This window comes from Saccostrea echinata, unplaced genomic scaffold, assembly GCF_033153115.1.
Source record: "Saccostrea echinata isolate AGI-Se365-2 ecotype Australia unplaced genomic scaffold, CSIRO_AGI_Sech_v1 ptg000002l, whole genome shotgun sequence".
Classification (NCBI taxonomy): Eukaryota; Metazoa; Mollusca; class Bivalvia; order Ostreida; family Ostreidae; genus Saccostrea; species Saccostrea echinata.
The window spans coordinates 10689434-10707252 of NW_026889751.1; the positions used below are offsets into that span (position 1 = coordinate 10689434).

General features: G+C 34.0%; 1 protein-coding gene across 1 annotated transcript in view; it reads left to right on the forward strand.

Moving 5' to 3' along the window:
• LOC133172374 (muscle-specific protein 300 kDa-like) overlaps positions 1–17819 on the forward strand; it is a 144583-nt gene that overhangs the window by 52865 nt on the left and 73899 nt on the right. Inside the window, exons 61-80 of the mRNA XM_061307249.1 lie at positions 243–395; positions 526–690; positions 1077–1257; positions 1377–1522; positions 1794–1946; positions 2369–2533; positions 2869–3192; positions 3480–3632; positions 3720–3884; positions 4741–5067; positions 5268–5420; positions 6434–6598; positions 6727–7053; positions 7453–7758; positions 8106–8432; positions 10663–10815; positions 11012–11176; positions 11535–12014; positions 12185–12352; positions 12667–12843. Coding sequence (XP_061163233.1) covers positions 243–395; positions 526–690; positions 1077–1257; positions 1377–1522; positions 1794–1946; positions 2369–2533; positions 2869–3192; positions 3480–3632; positions 3720–3884; positions 4741–5067; positions 5268–5420; positions 6434–6598; positions 6727–7053; positions 7453–7758; positions 8106–8432; positions 10663–10815; positions 11012–11176; positions 11535–12014; positions 12185–12352; positions 12667–12843 — 4353 coding nt within the window. The remainder of the gene's footprint in view (positions 1–242; positions 396–525; positions 691–1076; positions 1258–1376; positions 1523–1793; positions 1947–2368; positions 2534–2868; positions 3193–3479; positions 3633–3719; positions 3885–4740; positions 5068–5267; positions 5421–6433; positions 6599–6726; positions 7054–7452; positions 7759–8105; positions 8433–10662; positions 10816–11011; positions 11177–11534; positions 12015–12184; positions 12353–12666; positions 12844–17819) is intronic.

The following is a 17819-nucleotide window of genomic DNA, read 5'->3' on the forward strand; positions in this document are numbered from 1 at the left end:
ATGTAAATCCATGTAACTCCGACCCCTGTTATTCGTTCATATGCTTACTAAGCTAGAGAGTCCAACTCAGTTGTTTTTCACCTGCTTACTTGATATTAAGTGTTTTGTCTTTTGTTGGTTGAATGTAACTTTTATTCATTGGTTGCCAAGTTTTCTCAGACAGACGAAGTGTTGTTGATGAGATTGTGTAGTTCCATGTCTTATTATGTATTAATATTGATAGTATATAATATTTGATACAGGTGCAGCAGTTGAATATAGCCAGTCAGCAGAGCACCATAGATAACCTCAACGACAAGGCAGAAAACCTGAAGGCTACCAGCAAAGACCTCAACCTAGGCAATCAAATCAAACAGCTTGTCTTTAGATATGAAAAACTTCTAGACAATGTCAAGGTAACTGCCAATTTATTCTCTAGTTAAACTGTAGCAAGTTGAAAAGATATACAGCACAAAATTTAACTGATGTAGTAAATAATCTCAATACTTTCTCCAAGTAATATGTAATTTTCCTCTATTTTTACAGAAATTAATGAGCAGATGTGAGAAGAATGTCAAAGATCATCAAGTTTACCGTGACACATTCATGGATTCTAGTGACTGGCTGAGCTCCATGGTGGATCGTCTCAATGTTTGTAGTGATGTTAGAGGAGATCGAACTGTGGTCGAAGCTCAACTCCATAAACTACAGGTATATCTTTGCAGAATGGACAAATGTTAATGTTTGCAGAGTTATTGAATGTGTCGGTTTTTAGAAAAGGTGCATTTCCAAGTAGCAAATAGGAAGCAAGAATTTCAGTTTAGAGGGGTGGGGGTACAACTGAACAGAAATTCCATGACAAGCAAAATTTTCATGCATTACTGCAGAGGCACAATCGTAAATAAGCTTTGTTTTCTATTAGATTATATATATATATTGGCAAAATTATTGAAGAGAGGGATGTTGAGGGGCATGGCATGTTTGGTGAATGGACTTTATATTTCACATCCAAAAAGTTTGTGACAATAGTTCAAGGATATTTTTGGAGTCAGCCACTTTGTAGAATGGAAATTTCATATCATGTATTCTAATTTCAGGATGTATTTGCAAATATGGACTCTGGTAAGGAAAAACTAGAACAAACTTTGGCAAAAAGTGACTTGGTTTTACCAGAAACTTCTCAACAAGGCCAGGATCTGATACGAGAAGAGCTCAGTATGCTTACTACAGAATTTGATGGATTTACACAGGACTGTGATGATCTACAAGACACCTTAGGTATTGCTTTCTTACATATACAGTCATTTCTGTATAAGTTAATTATTTCTCTAATTCTTAATTAATCAGGAGTTTTTAGCTCACCTGAGCCACATTCTTATAACATTTGTTGATTACAGAGAAGTTACTGGCCGAGTGGCTGAGATATGAGGATGAGTACGAGGAACTCATTCAGTGGATGAAGAACACAGAAAGCAGAATGAAGGCTGAGTCTGAGCTTAAAGCCTCACTGGAGGAGAAGAATATTCAGTTTGGGAAGCAGAATGTAAGGAAATTTCAAATATCTTTTTCTGTACACTTTTGAGGTCAATGAAATTTTTATTGCAAAAGCCAATTTGTGTTACTTTGTTGTTGATCTCTATATCTTTGCTGTTATTCTCTATTACTTTGTTGTTGATTTCTGCTAATTTTTATTGGTCTCTATTACTTTGTTGTTGATCTCTATTACTTTGTTGTTGATCTCTTTATCTTTGCTGTTGATTTCTTTTACCTTGTTATCTTTTACTTTGTTGTTGATCTCTATTACTTTATTACAGGCTGTACAAGAGGAGATCCTCAGTAAACAGGAAGCCTTTGATTCTCTGGCTGAGCGCGCTCAGACTCTCTTACAGTCCACCACAGACAATCGAGTCACCTCACAGCTTACACAACTCAGCTCCAGATATACCAGTTTAATTGCCTCTTCCAAGGTTTGAATAATTTTGATATGTAATGTTCTTCATTTTATTTTTGTTTACCTGTGCATGAGGCTTACAGAAAATTTTGTCAAATTTAGTCCTAAGTGACTCAGGTGATCTAACTCTATTGGGCTTCATTCTTTATTATGCATAAACTTTCAAATTTGTCTAAATTATTGCACTTTGGACCAAGTGAGCATGCATTTTGGCACTCGAATTTTACAAACAAGTACATGTAGGTAATGGGAAAAAGAAATCATTAATGGGGCTTAAATAAAAATTGCAATCAAGTAATAATTAAGGTAGATTAGCCTTTTGCTTTAATTATTTTATTAACATAGAATTAAAAACAAAAAGGGAATAGGCCTCTCAAAAAGATTTGGTTTCAAGAAAAGTTGGATGTTTGAAAGCAAACATTTTTCCTCTTAATTCAGGACTTGCTAAAACGTTATGAACAGCATGCGATGGATCATCAGCAGTATGCAGAAGCATACAGTGATGCTGCCCGGTGGCTGCAGACTAACAAGGACCGTCTGTCTGTCTGTGCTGATACTACTGGTGACAGATACAAAATCCAGGCACAGTTAGAAAAGCTACAGGTATAATTTTATAGGATTTCTTCATTTAGATTTTTAAAATAAAATATGTTCTAGAATACTCTGCAATATCAGAAGGATAAACAAGATTTTTAAAATATTTCTGATTTAGTTTCTGATCAGAATTTGCAATGGATAATAATTCCAGAAAATGATAATCATTCCTTCAATTGATAAAAAAAAATCCAGAAAATGGAATCAGAATTTGTTGGAAAAAAGTTTATACTGCATCCTCAAATTACATTTTAAGGTTACCTAAAAGTTAGCTTGAATTGTCAATTAGATGCTGACTCTATATCTTGTTGAAAACTTTAAATAATATTAATAACCTTTCCTAGGAATTTGTTGTGGTCAAAGAAGAAGGGCAGCTCCAAATCCATACAGCAAACACCTGGGGCGAGAAGACCATGAACAACACATCAATGGAGGGTCGTGAAATGATCCGTAAAGAGCTGCAACAACTCCAGCAGGAGTGGGATAGCATGATCTCAGAAGTCATGGACACCAAGGTCATGTTAGAATCCTGTCTGCTCCAGTGGTCCGACTACAGCGACAGCTACGAGAAGATCCAGAAATGGCTGAGAGACATGGAGAAAAGGCTGAGGGAAACTGAACCCAAAGCTGATCTAGGAGAGAAAAAGTCAGAACTTCAGAGACTTAAGGTTATTTGACTTTTATAACTGATGTCTGTAGGTTCATTCTACCAGAACCCCTTCTTTGAACCATGAAGTTCATAGGTTATAATGGCTGACTGGGGTGAGCCTTTGATTAAACCATGAACAGTTCATGCAAAAATGATTTAAGAAGCATTGAAGCATGTAAATCAATATCTTTTTTCATGGAAGAGAAACCTTACTTTTGAGAATTTTCAGTTTTGTCTGATGGCAGCGTAAATTTTATCAATCAGATGCATCCAATGTGTTGTTGTTTATGAGAATGAGTTTTACAGGGAATCTACCAAGATGTTGTGTCTTACGAGCCCATGATAGAGTCAGGAAGAGCTAAGGCAGAAGACCTGGCCTCCAAGAATCCCATCAGCAAAGCTACCACTGACACATCACAGATTCTGACAAAATACCAGGCCATCAAGGATCAAGCCATGGTCAGTGTTATTTGAAAACTCTAAGAGACTTTGTAAGCAATTTTATTTTTTGGAATTTCACCTCACAAATTTCCTCTTGTATTGTAGGATATGTTGTCAAAATCAGAACGCTGTGTTGCCCAGCATCAGGCTTACCATGACTCTTGTAACAGCTTTGTTCATTGGCTGAGAGCTGCACGTGAAAAATTGGCAACATGTTCAGACACATTTGGAGAGAAATCAACTATAATGACAAAAATTGAGCGAGCAAAGGTATTTTAACTAGTCCTGTTCCTTAATTCATTTTGTACAATCATTTATCAGAATAATATCTAACATTGACTATCAGTTAAATTAATCTGAGCCTTATCTGTCAAACGCTGTAATTTATAGATGTCCAGACGGTCAAAGGTGAGGGTTGTTTTGTTTGAGTTTTGTCCATTTTTAGTTCACAAGACAGAGACTCCAGTTATAGTTACAAAGTTGTCGTAGGCATAAGGCTGGTCGTCTTTTTCTATAAAATTTCATGGTTTTTGTTCACTTACCTGAAACCCTCTAAACTTTCCATCAACTCTAACACAAACTGCCTTAGAAGGAAGAAATGGTCAAACTGATTACGACCATGTCCGGCATCCTTCTTGGGCAGCACACATCTTACCCTGTGCAACACACTGGTGTAGATTTGCCATCAATAGGACCAACATGTTATAGAAAAATTATTTTGTGTGTGTGTGTCTGTAATCCAGTAAATACGTGATAAATAGAAAGTCCAGTGAGTGTTTTGGTCCCCGTGTCATGTAATTTCCCCCTAAAATGCGTGATCTGAACCTACATTCTCACATGATTGAACAGCACATAATAACAGTCACTGAAGCTGCAACAGCACACTTAATATAATAACAAACACTGAAGCTGCTTGCAGCAGATGCTGTGAAGATTCATTCAGCTGATTTTCTGTTATACCCACATCAAATTTTATTTACTCATTGGCTTTAGATGTTTTGCTTGATAGTCATCAAACTTCATAAGAGAAGCTGACTTTGAGAAATGAATAAGCCAAAGCTAACAATATAGTAAGGGGGGCATGAATGTTTCACAATGATACCACATTTTTATATTTGATTCACAGACTCTTGAAGCAGATATGGGAGAGGGCACCCAGAGACTGAATGATGCAACAAAAGCAGGGGAGAATACTCTGTCTACCACTTCCCCCTCCGGCCAGACAAAGATCCGCATGGAATTGGGCGTCATGAAGAGGGATTTTGAAGAGTATCGTGCCATGCTCACAGAGGCTCAAGAGGATCTGGACAGGTGTCTCACTCGTTGGAACGAGTTTGAGGACAGTTATAATCAGTTCAATAGCTGGCTCAAGGAGACTGAGACCTTCCTTAGATCTGATCTGGATCTGAAGAATAACTTAGAGGAGAAGAAAAAGCACTGGGAACAGTATCAAGTTAGTATTACAAAGTAGTGGAAATGTTTTGTTGTAGATGATGCTGAATTCTTTTTTTTTTAGTCATAGGCTATGATAATGGGCATTTCTCTTTTATCAGTAAAATCAGTTTGATTCAGGTGAGCTTTATAGTGCATAGGCCTGCAGTATTCATTGTAATGTAGCACTTGATAACTAAAAATGGACTATTTTGATTACAGAATTATATGGAGGAGGTTCTCTCTCATCAGAGTTCATTGGATCGAGTCAATGAGAGAGCCCAAGCTCTACTGCAAACCAATGCTGATGCTAAAACATCTCACGCTATTACCCAATTAACAACCAGATACCACAGTGTTATTAGCATGTCAAAGGTTTGAATTGTTTGATTTTAATTGCTTAAGACTTAGCTGCAATAATGTAGCCCTCTCCGATTTTTTTTTTTTTTTTGGGAGAGGGCTACAACTCCTTAGGATCTCCGTAATGGTGCAAGTGCGGGAGTGATTCACTACCGCACAGATTTCGACTCAAATTATCAGTAAGTGGGTATTTTGTTAACATATCTTACCTGAACTCATAAAATGTAGTTATGCAGGACATGAATTGATCCAAAAATACACAGAACAATCCGTATATCGGTTATTTTTCGTGTATGTCAACATCACAACTTGAATTTATCCGCCATTTTTACTGACCTTGATCGATTTTATTTTGGGACAACCAATGAGAATTCGGGATCTAGGGGCGCGGATCTGTTTAGGATTTCCCTTATTTTAAGCATAAATATCACTGTTTATGAAAAAATATCACATGGAATGCTTTTATTTATCGATGTTTAGTGATATCATACAACACAAACATTTGTCAACACCGACATTTACTTTATCAAGTGGTTCTAAATTTCAAGCGCAAGTCTCAGTACGTCACGCGAGAACTGTCATGGCTGCTGAGGAGAACGACTGGTAAAGACACAGATTTATTTTACTTGGTTTTCGCGTATAAAGGGCTATAATGTTGATATTGAATAAAAATTCCGTCTTATTGGAAGTAAGTTGAATGCAAAAACAATTTATTTTGCCTACAGTCGTCCGTATCTAAAACATATATTTGCACCATTATGGGGATGCAGTGGAATTGTAGCCCTCTCCTGAAAATAACAGATTAAAAAAATCGGAGAGGGCTACATTATTGCAGCTACTTGAGACTCAATTAAAACTTTCATACCCCTGGAAACAAAATATGGGGGAAAATTGGGGGAAGGGGTTTCAGGACATAGTCAATTCCTTTGAAGGATCACATTGCAAAAACCAAACTGCTTAAATTATCCGTTATACTTTACAATGTCTGTTATAGGATTGTTAACAAATTGAATTCTTTATCTTTTAAGGACATTGTGAAAAATTTGGAGATTTTCTATGAAAATCATTTGAACTACAACCAGAACTACACAGACTTCCAGGCATGGCTAACTGAAACAAAACAGGCATTGAAAAATGTGCATGACCTCTCTGGAACCAAAGACGATGTTGGAGGAAAACTGGGCAAAATTATGGTCAGTGGTATCATTTGATAATGATAAAGATAAAAATTGTCTTGGAGCTATGAATGGATATATATTGTACTATTTATAGTACTGATAGATCTGTTTTTAAAAAAAAGCATTTCTCTATGGTGTTTTAGGATCTTCAAGCAGCTTTGGACCAAGGCCACGGCCATCTTCGAAGTCTGCTTGAGAGTTCAGAGAGAACTTTACCCAACACTAGTCAGCGAGGGTGTCAGATAATTCGGCAAGAAACAGAGACTGCAAAGTCTGAGTATGAAAACTTACTGACTGATGTGTCGCAGGGCAAACGGAATCTCGAATCTGCACTCTCTCAGTGGGGAGACTTTGATCGTTCTCATGAACAGTTCTTATCATGGATATCTGAAGTGGAAAAGAAATTAAAGCTGGATCCTGAGCTACGAGTCGACTTGCCAGAGAAAAGATCCAGCCTGGAAAAATATAGAGTAAGTTTGTGGTTTGATCAAAATATATCCATACTGTGAAACCTCTACTGATTTTGTGGTATGGAAAAGGCAATACAAATTCATGTCCTCCACAGAATGTTAAAATTATAAACTACTATATCATTAGTAACTCTACACTCTTTCAACTATGAATTCCCACTAACCAAATTTTTTTTCACTCAAACTATGAAAATTTGACATTGCAAAAATAAGTGATTATACAGTATTTTCATCATCTGTTATTCTATATTTTCTGTAAACCTTTAAAGTGGTCTATTAATTTTAAAAATGCAGTGTACATGTATACATGAATGTATGAAAATTGTACTGTACAAGTGCCTTTGAGTTAACAGTAAAATAAATAGTATGAAGAAATTAACCGTGTAAATTAAATTGTAGGCTATTCAAAGTGATATTTTGGGTCATCAAGACACTTTGGACAAGTTAGAGGACAAGGCTGATCAACTGAAAGATCCAAGACCTCGCAGCTTAGTAGCAGATCTGAAGTCTCGTTACACAAGACTAGGAGCTCAAGCCAGAGAGATGGTGGAGCGCTTTGATGAACAAGTTCAGGGACACGAAGAGTACAGACGGGCCTACATAGCTTGCCTGGACTGGCTAGCTAATAATAGACACAGATTACAAAGACTTAGTGATTACTCTGGAGATAAGAAGATCTTGCAGGATAGATTACAGCAACTCAAGGTTACACATAATTATGAATTCATCATCTTTAATTAGCTTAATTTATTGGTTATATGCTTAAACATCCTTTAAATGTACAACTGTTACAAAAATGCTCAGACCTCGCTTTCCCTTTCTCCTGAATGAAAAAAAAAATACATTCCCATATCAATAGATAAAAATGACAAATTAGTGAATTCCACTCCAGATTATTTTTGAATAATTCCACGAGCAAAGAAAAAAAAATGGGTATTAATTTCCAGTATGAATTATACATTCAGAAAGAATGACTGAATTTTATAACCACTGGCAATAATTAATAAATTATTAGTATATTTAAACATTGTTTTACAAAATTTGTTATGTAGGACTTCAAAGGAGAAATGAGGCAAGGACAAGATATGGTGAATAATGCCACTCAGCAAGGTGAGAGGGTCATGACCTCTACGGCCCCTCGAGGTCAGGAGGCCATCATGAAGGAGATCCAGAACCTCAAAGAGGACTGGAACACATTCGCCTCCTCTGTTAATGAAATGGAGGCCAATCTGGAATCCTGCATTGGGAACTGGGATGATCTAGATGAAGAATACCAAAGATTTCTACAATGGATTGACAAAATGGAGGGACGCATTAAGGGACTCATGGAAAACAAACCTGATGAACAGCGCAAACAGCAACAGTTACTGGAAGGAGAAGTAAGATTATTGTCTGATATATTGTCTGCCAAAATCAGTCATCACTGTTAGGGTACATGTAATATTAACTACCTATTGACTTCAATATCTTTGATCTTGGACTGTTAATTTAAGACAAACAGTTCTTATTTAATAACCATAACTCACAGAATCTATACTACTATATTAAAATAATAGACTCGAATTTTTGGCCTTTAATACCGATAAATCGGAAGAGTACTGTCGTTTGTTTTATATATTTTAAACATCATTGGTACTTGAAGATTACCAATTTGTTTTTATTTTTTCTCAATTAAGCTTCGCTAATTAATAATCAACGAAAATTCCTCAAAAAATTCCGGAAATCATCTGGATTTTTTGGATTTTACAATCTTGCGCGTGCGTATTACATTCACGCTAAATCACGGTGTTCAAATCAGAGAAGACAAAAGTAATTTGAACTAAGTAGATATATATTTGTTATTTTATAATTTTCTCTAATAAGAAATCATAAATATATATGAACAAAATATATAGCAGATTTCCAATGAAAATTTACACGTATTTGTATTAATGTTTCTGAGTTTATCCATGCAAATGTGATATTGTGGCCACTTGGGTAATCATTCGCCATTTCGGAGATGCATTTATTATAAGTTATTTACGTCTCTGGTCATCTCAACGGAGGCAAAAAGCTCATGATCGTAGGAGCAATATTAATGTAGCTACCCGATTTTATTTTATCCTTCCTTTCTTTTATGCTTTTTTGAGGGGAAAGGGGGATGTTACAACTCCAGCTAGAATCACATCTTAATGAAGTATGCATTCTTTTTCCGCCAGAAATTACAATAACATTATTTTCATTTCTTAACTTTGAAATAAATCGAAATAATCAAATAACGTCAATATAACCGATATTTTCAATTTGAAATGTGTCTAAATGATTGCAACTTGAATTTGTTCGCCATGTTTACTATTACCTTCACTGCTGAGATTTATAACTTCACCTCCAAAAATTTCTTTAACTTTGAAAAAAAAGTGGGTGAAATATGTATATAGAAGGGACAGCCTGTTCTTCTAAATATGTAAAGGTTGTCATGGTAACTACGCTTGATAGGTAGTCTGAAGTCAGCCCTTGCGGCCCGTACAGTTCATTCTATCAATGCTACTAAAATATCGATTGTTTGTAAAATTTAATCCATGCATAGTTTTTCTCAAAACTATGAGGTGGGACAAAATTAAGATCGTAAAAATATTTATTCAATGATGAAATGAATTATATTTAATCGTAGCAAACAAACTTATGTTTTATTAAATCGCCACAAGAAAAAATACACCTGATATTATTAATTTTTATTATGATCTCTTGAACAACCAGTATGTTTTTTTTTTGGGGGGGGGGGTTATTTGCAAGATAATCTGTTCTGCTTCACATCTGCTAAATTGTGTAGAAATACCAGTATAGCACATTTGTCCATTTTCATTTCTGCCTTTACAGATTATATACATGTCTATTACCTGTGTATATATAGAATATATGTATTAGCAGTGCTTAATAACTCTTTTATTGTTGAGGTCATATTTTGAACAAGTTGAGACCTGCAGTGTTAAAATTGTTACAAAATTTTTTACACCTTTAGTTTAATAACTAATTGTGTAAAAGTACCAGCTAAATACATTTCTTCATTTTCATTACTTTGCTTGATATGTATCAGCAGTGCTCAACTCTTTGTTGTTGTCATATTTTCAATAAATATCCATAATTTCTTTTATTAAATCTGTTTGGAAAGGTGAAATTTATGTAAGCTCCGGAGTGATTCGAACTCATGACTTGATTTATAGCTAAATGGGGGTCAAACCCATTCTGCGCTACGCCGTTACGCAACAATTTTGCAAAAAAAAAAAAAAAACCCCCAAAAAAAACCAAACAAACAACAAAAAAAAAACAAAAAACAAAAACAGAATTATATTCACTTTCATTGTTTATTTCAAAAGTACCTTACAATATATGAATGTGTCGATGTATCTATTTTGTAAATGTCCGATATATGCACATGGATGCATTCATAACATGGGTCAAAGTCTAGTAATTTATGAAAAGATAGATATCATTGCATGATGCTTAGAGTCTCCTTTTGTAATCTATTACAGTGAAGTCAGCATACTTTCCATTGTTATAGATCAATTCCCATAATATGACAAAATGAGTATAGCAATAAGATGTTCTGTAACTGCTTTATTTTGATTTTAGGACCTTTTTGATGAGATTCTAAAGAAAAAGGTGAACCTTGAAAACGTTAAAGAGCGCAGCGATGCTGTGTGTCATAGAAGTACTGATCCACGAGTCACGAACAATATGATGCAGCTGTCTGCCAAGTACCAAGGACTGGTATCTCAGACAAAGGTAAACATAAATTTAATACTTGTAATCTTTGCTTATAGATTTTATTATGAAGTATTTGAGCCCTTTTCCAGAGTTTTGTTTATCATATATCTCTAGTGAGCATGGTGGCCCATAGGCCTCTTTGACATGCTTTATCGGAGAAATATTTATGTGAAAGAATATCGTATTGTGATGTTTTTATGTTTTTTGTTCTCAGACTTTGATTCAGAAGCTGTCAGAGAATGCCAGAGACCACAAGATGTACAACAATGCGTTTGATGCTGCCGCCCATTGGTTGGCAGACATGGATGAACGAGTCGTCGAATGCAATGACACATGCGGGGACTGGCATAACATTCAGGAACGCATGGAAGACATCAAAGTAAGTTTGTTTACCTGACATTTTGTAATTAATGAAGATTTGGTTGTCACTGATCAAAAGCAGTTTAATTAATCTTTGTGAGGATCAAATTTTGTGGTTTTGACAAAAAAAAATCTTAAATTGATGGACAGCTACCTTATCCTATTCTATCATTGATAGAGTCTTTAGTTCATTGATCTCCATACTCGTTATTTCTTGATCTGGATAGACCACAAAGACAACAAAAATTGAAGTTCAGAGAACAATGTGAAATCACATTATCTTTTTCAGTGATATTTCACATTTTAAGATGAGGAAATGAATGAGTAAGTGGGTATATTACTGTGACAGTTTTAATGAATTTTATTGTATGTTGCAGGATATCACTGCCAGCATGGACGAGGGATTACAGAAGGTCAACCTGGTGTGTGACTTAGCAGAAAAAATCTTGCCAAATACATCCTCAGAGGGAAAACGGTTGATAGAGCAGCAGGTGACTGAACTGACAAACGAGTGGGAGAAACTAAACATGGCTATATCTGAATGTAGCTCCATGTTGGAAGGAGTTCAGGACCGGTGGAATGACTATGAAGAATATTACGGTAGTTTGGTGAAGTGGCTGGCAGACATGGAAAATACACTCTATGTTGAACCAGAACCCAAGGCTCAGTTGGTAGAAAAGAAAACACAGCTAGATAAATATCGCCTGGTCCTTAGTGATGTTGAAAATCATCATCGCCTGGTCAATGAATTGGCTGAGAGAGTGGCGAACCTCGAAGCCTTGAGTGAAAACCCGGAGGTGTCTGATTCCCTGGCAGATGTCCAAAAACGATATGACAAGGTTCTAAACAGAGCAAGAGTAAGTTATTGAATTAATTAAATATTATTACACAAAAAATGAAGTTCAGCTTGTTAAATTAAAATGTAAGATTAACTGTATATTGGATGTTACAAGTACATTACTTAATAACTTTTGAAAGTTAAGTTAAGAGATGAACATCATTTGAAAAAAACATAATAAAATTGCAGGATATAGTGGCGAACCTGGAGAGATCCTATCACGATCATTTGGATTTCCATGAATCTCAGCAAGAAAGTGAAAAATGGTTGCTCCAGACTTCCTTCAAACTCATGTCCCACAACTCGCTGAATGTCAGCTCCATGGAACTTACTCAAAGACAGATTGATAAGCATAGGGTAAAATATACTCAGTTTACAAGAATTTAAGGTTCATTGACCCACTGAAATAAATTACTATTTATACATGTATATATATTTTTTTAATTTCCAAGTTTAAAGGCCATTTTGTCAAATTTTGCCTTGCTTGGAAGTTATGCTGAAATTTTGTGCATTTTAATTTTTGAATTACATCTCCTTTGAAATATCATCAGTGTTAAAGCAAAATTTTGTATGACTGAACAGAAGGATGACAAACCCTAAATATGTTAGGTATAATATATCACATTTCTGAGTAATTTTAAATTTTTTAATCCTTTTTTTCACCCATGCAGGCTCTGATAGCAGACATAGAGGATTATCGTAGGACCCTAGATAACGTGAATAAGAGAGGGCGTCATTTAGTTGACGAAAATATCAGAGTCCCAAAACTCGCACAACAAATACAATCCCAACTTCAAAACTTGGAGGAGAGCTACCTTAATTTACAGTCAACTGCGGAACAAATTCGGGTAATTATTATTTTTATTATTACATAAGAATATGGAAGGTAATAGAAGTTTCTTGCTTACTTGGGAGGTTTTTTTTTTGCTTTATCAAAGTTTGTCTGACATCTATCTATATGTGCATTGATGTTTATAAATATATGCCAAAATCTTAAAGAAAATTTCTACTTTTTCCAATAAAACAAAACAGACACAAAACAGCACAAACTGTCCATGAAAATAGTTGATAGTTGATCAGATAGTCATTTCCTTTTGAATGCAAAACAGGTCATTCAGAATTTTAATCTAATCTAAAAAATTGGACTTGGGAAAAAAAAATCAAAATCTTATTATAACTTTAAAGTTCTTTTAGTAGGAGAGAAAAAAAGGCAATAGATTGACCCAAGTTTGAATCTTGGTCTTCGGGTCAATAATTAAATACTGTAGATTTCTAATATTTTTCGTCACCTTATTTTCACGAGATATAAATTGGTATTTATATGCGAGACAAAATTTTCACAAATTTTATTACATTGTACTTGTTCTTTAATTGTACAAAAATATGTGGACATGAGGTTTTTGCGAGCAGGCAGTCTCATGTAATTATGCGAAAATAAAATTCTGGCGAATAAAAAGTGATATACTGTATGGGCCATATAATAATGGTTATCTGTCATCATATATTAGTAAGAGTTTGATTCAGGTGAGCATTGTGGCTCATGGGCCTTGTTTTTTTACTGGTTATTGGTTGTACTAATGGTAGGTATAAAACACTTCTGTTCACTGATTTGTAATTGGTAGCAGTACACATCTTTATGTTGACTGTGGTTTTAATTATTTATCAGAGCACGTGTTTAACCACTCGCGGAACATGTGTAGTTTGTAGCGTTCTGTTTGGTAATACCTTTGGTGTATGCAATAAAATCTCTTGGAGACTTAGAATGAAAAAGGGACAATGGGTTCTGCAGCAAGATGGTCAAAAAGTTAACCCAAACTAAAAATCTCCCATGTACATGTAGTACTATATATAACTATCCCTAGTCTACCAGAACTACCTCGACAATACTGAGTCGTGTCTTCATGCATATACATGTCTGCATTAAGTCGGCAGTTTCTAAATATTCTTGTAAATGGTAAAAATTTGTGAGAGAGTGGAGAAATTTTTAGAACCAGTAGTTTACTTTGGAATGTAAAGCCTTGCTGCTGTATTTACACAAGACTGAACACTTTTGCATGTATATATATATATATACCAGTATATCTCTCCCATGTATATTCTCCTTCAAACTTGTCTGTATACACTTGACATAGCTATGCTAAAAGTTCTGATTAAAGAATGTTGGAGATGTGAAGGTTATTGAAAGTGCTATTAAATCTGCTTTACAGTGGTTTCATCATTATTTGTTGAACACCAATATTCTTTGGCCCCTTTTCACAAAAGAACTTATGACTAAGACCAAAAATTTAGCTGACTTTAAAATCTTTCAAAATTAATTTCTCTGTTGATATTTCTTGCATGAATATATTTTTTCAAAATTCTTTTGGAAAAGATTATAAAGACGTTTTAAATTTTTTTTAAAGAAGATAGTAATTCGAAAATTTTATTTTAGTCTTAGTCACAAATTCTTCTATAAATTAAACTTGCCCTTGGATTTCATTATGGAGTCGGTCCACAAAATTTAATGTTCAAAGTAAGAATTGTGACAACAGTTTTTTTGTAAGAGCCATTTTCCACAAAATTATTCATCTTTTGAATTTTACTAAATCCACTAAAAATTGATGCCCACAAATTAATATTAATGAAACCACAATGTGTGGTTTCTGTAAGATATTAAGGTTTGTAGTTTGAATAAATTTTCACAACAGAGAGTCTATGTCAAGTGTTGCTGGCTTTTTGACCATCCTACTGTAGTACTTTAATTTTTGTAGATTTCTCTGTAGATTATATCAACTAATGTTCTGCACTGTTTCCTATATACTTCTGACTTCTGGGTGTCATTGGTTGCTTGATTAGATTTTATATATTGCAGAATACTTTCAACATAAAAAAAAAGAGCTTATAAGTGATTCTGATGAAGTCAGTAAAATATAATTCTCCAGAGTAGATATGAATTTATATTCTCCTGGATTTTTAAAAGTGTGAATTTTTTCTTGGCTCTTGACAGGTGGTGTTAGATCACATAGATCTCTATTGGTACTAAACTCTGAAGTCTTACACCGGGAGCCCAAACCAGAACAGATGCTTAAATATATAATCTTATGTGCTAATAGACTAGTTGTTCAGTTGTGTAAATATCATGTAGTGACTTTACATTAAGTTCTGCCACTGGTTATGTCCAGTTTTGTTAACTAACTAGTGATACAATTTTTTACACAAGACTTAATGCAGACATTGTTTTTTTTTTTTTGGCTTGCATGACATTTTCAATAATGTAATCACATGTTAAAAGCATGTACATGTATACCGTGTGATTGACTTCATATATATATACTATTTATTGTTGGCTATCGTTTGATTATTTTCATCCATATACATGTATACATTGGTGCTTATAATTTTATTAACTAAGATGATGTGAACTATTCAACTAAACTATATAGTTATTTTGATATAGTTTTATTTCAATTATCCGTCCCTTCATGAAAAGTTTACCTAAGTGTCAGTATTGATTTGTTTGAATCCGTCCAATTGTTGATAGTTTAATTTATTTGAGAGTATTCTTTTTGCTCTAACACTGCTTTTAAGAAAATTTTTCTATTTTTCCTGATAGTATGAATAAGAGTAGATGAGTGTGTACCTGTATATTGCTAATATTTTCTAAAAGCTTTTTTAAAGGTTTAAAAAAAATTGGGTTTTCAAATTGGTCGAAATCTCATAACTGGTTACCTGGTCCTTTTTTCAGTGGATTGCCCAATCACTCAATCTATGCCATAAAGATTCTTCATGCTCCCCAAGCTCAGTATTACATTATAATACAGCTACATCATTATTAATAAGGAAAATAATTCTAGAAAATTGACACTTAATGGCATAAGGTACAGATGTACTTTGAATATATACTTATTGTTTTTAAGGACATACGCAACGTAGTTTGAACTTATTGTCTTTTTCCCTGGAATTGAAGAGTTCTGATACTTAAAGGAACTGTGTGCTACATTTTAATGTCTATATATGCTGTTGTACACTTCTTCTAAAACAAGTTTGGATGAACAAAACATCTATAATATATGTTTAGTAATTTTTGAATATTTTTCTTTGAATTATACAAAAATTTTCATCAATTGATATCTTTTCAAACCCCCTGGTAATGTATGCTGATTTTTTGTCTACGAACATCTGATGGCACTATAATCTTAAATTAAGAATATCTTGAAAAATTATCAGTAGGTAAGGTACGTTGCGTGTGTCCTTAACTTCAGCCTTAATATAGACGAAAGAATGCATTTTTCAATAGTTAAATAATGAAGACCCATAATTAATGAAAGAAATCCACCGCTCTGTCTCAAAAGTGTACACAAATGTCATATAATTCACAATATTTGTTAAACCAATGGTTTAAGTAAGCTGACATCACTTCACAGTTTTAAAATCTCAACTTCATTTAAAAGCTCTGGATTGCGATTATGGTACCTCTCGAGCACTTCAAATTTCACAGTGAATAGTTTAAATATGAGTTTAACAGGTTTGCTAAGCAGTTTATAGGAATCAACATTTGTCATTTGAGTTGTTTTGGGTTTTTACAGGCAACATTAAAAAACAAAACACTAGAAAACTTGTGAAACCACGCATCTAAACAAGCTCTCTATGAAATAGTTGCCATAAATTGAACTTAATTGCTGTATAAACACCTACAAAATGCTTTGATTTGTTTTTCTTAATGTTTTGCAAAGTAAATTGGAATATAAAAAATATTAAAGTAAAAAAAAAATGAATTTCTTTCTTTGTTCTCCGATTAATCATGTAGCAATTTATGAAATGAATACTTCGACTTTCAAACAAGTACCATATTGAGTGGGCAGTCCTTGACAACCCTATAAAAAGTGATGCTAACACCTAACGTAGAGTTAACAAAAACTTCAGTATACTTGGAGATATTTTTATATATTCTTTATAACAAATACAAAATGTAGATACAATGAACTTTAGAACAATTTGTGTGAAAGAGGTTTTGACACTTTACTTCTAATGACAATCAGACATAAACACAATACAGTATGCCAAAGATGGACCTCTTGTGGACTGCAGTGCATGTGATATATTATATTTAACTAAACTCATGATTATTTAAACCTTCTTAACTATGAGAATGCTTAAGGTTGAACAGAAGCATGTGAAGTATAGAAGCATGCTAAGTATAGAAGCATGATGAAGTATTGTATGCTGCATTTCTCTGTTTTTATTTTATTCTGTGATTTTATACACATGTGATGTATGCTGTGATGCTTTGCCAGAGAATGATATTCCTATTCTGTGGAATACATTTTAATTTTTTATAATATATAATATGTTTTTTATTTAAAATAGTCTAAATCACCAACATTGATATGCAATGTTACATCATATTTTACCAAATAAATTAATTTTATGAAAGACTTCATTTTCTCTTTATTCTGCTATGTATTATGATAATTGCCACTATGTTGAGCTGTAGCCTGATCTTTAATCTGATGAGCTTTAGCCTGATCACCATTTAAAGGATAGATTGAAGTGAGCTTTTCTGATTGAGGTCTGTTGTCTGTCTATTTGCATGGTGCCTGCTATTTGTTAGCTATTGAATTTTTAACTACTTCAGAACCGCTGTGACAAACTTAACACACAGCATCTGTCAGTGATGGGGATTCAAATTTGTTCAAATTTAAAAAACCTTGTTCCTATTCAAAATGAGATAATTAAGAAAATTTTAAAATAGGGGGTTATAAAAATGCTCTTCAAGAGAAAGGTCTGTGTTAATTCTGGATAATATTTAAGAATCCACATGGAAGGACCTTAACCTGTGCGGTTA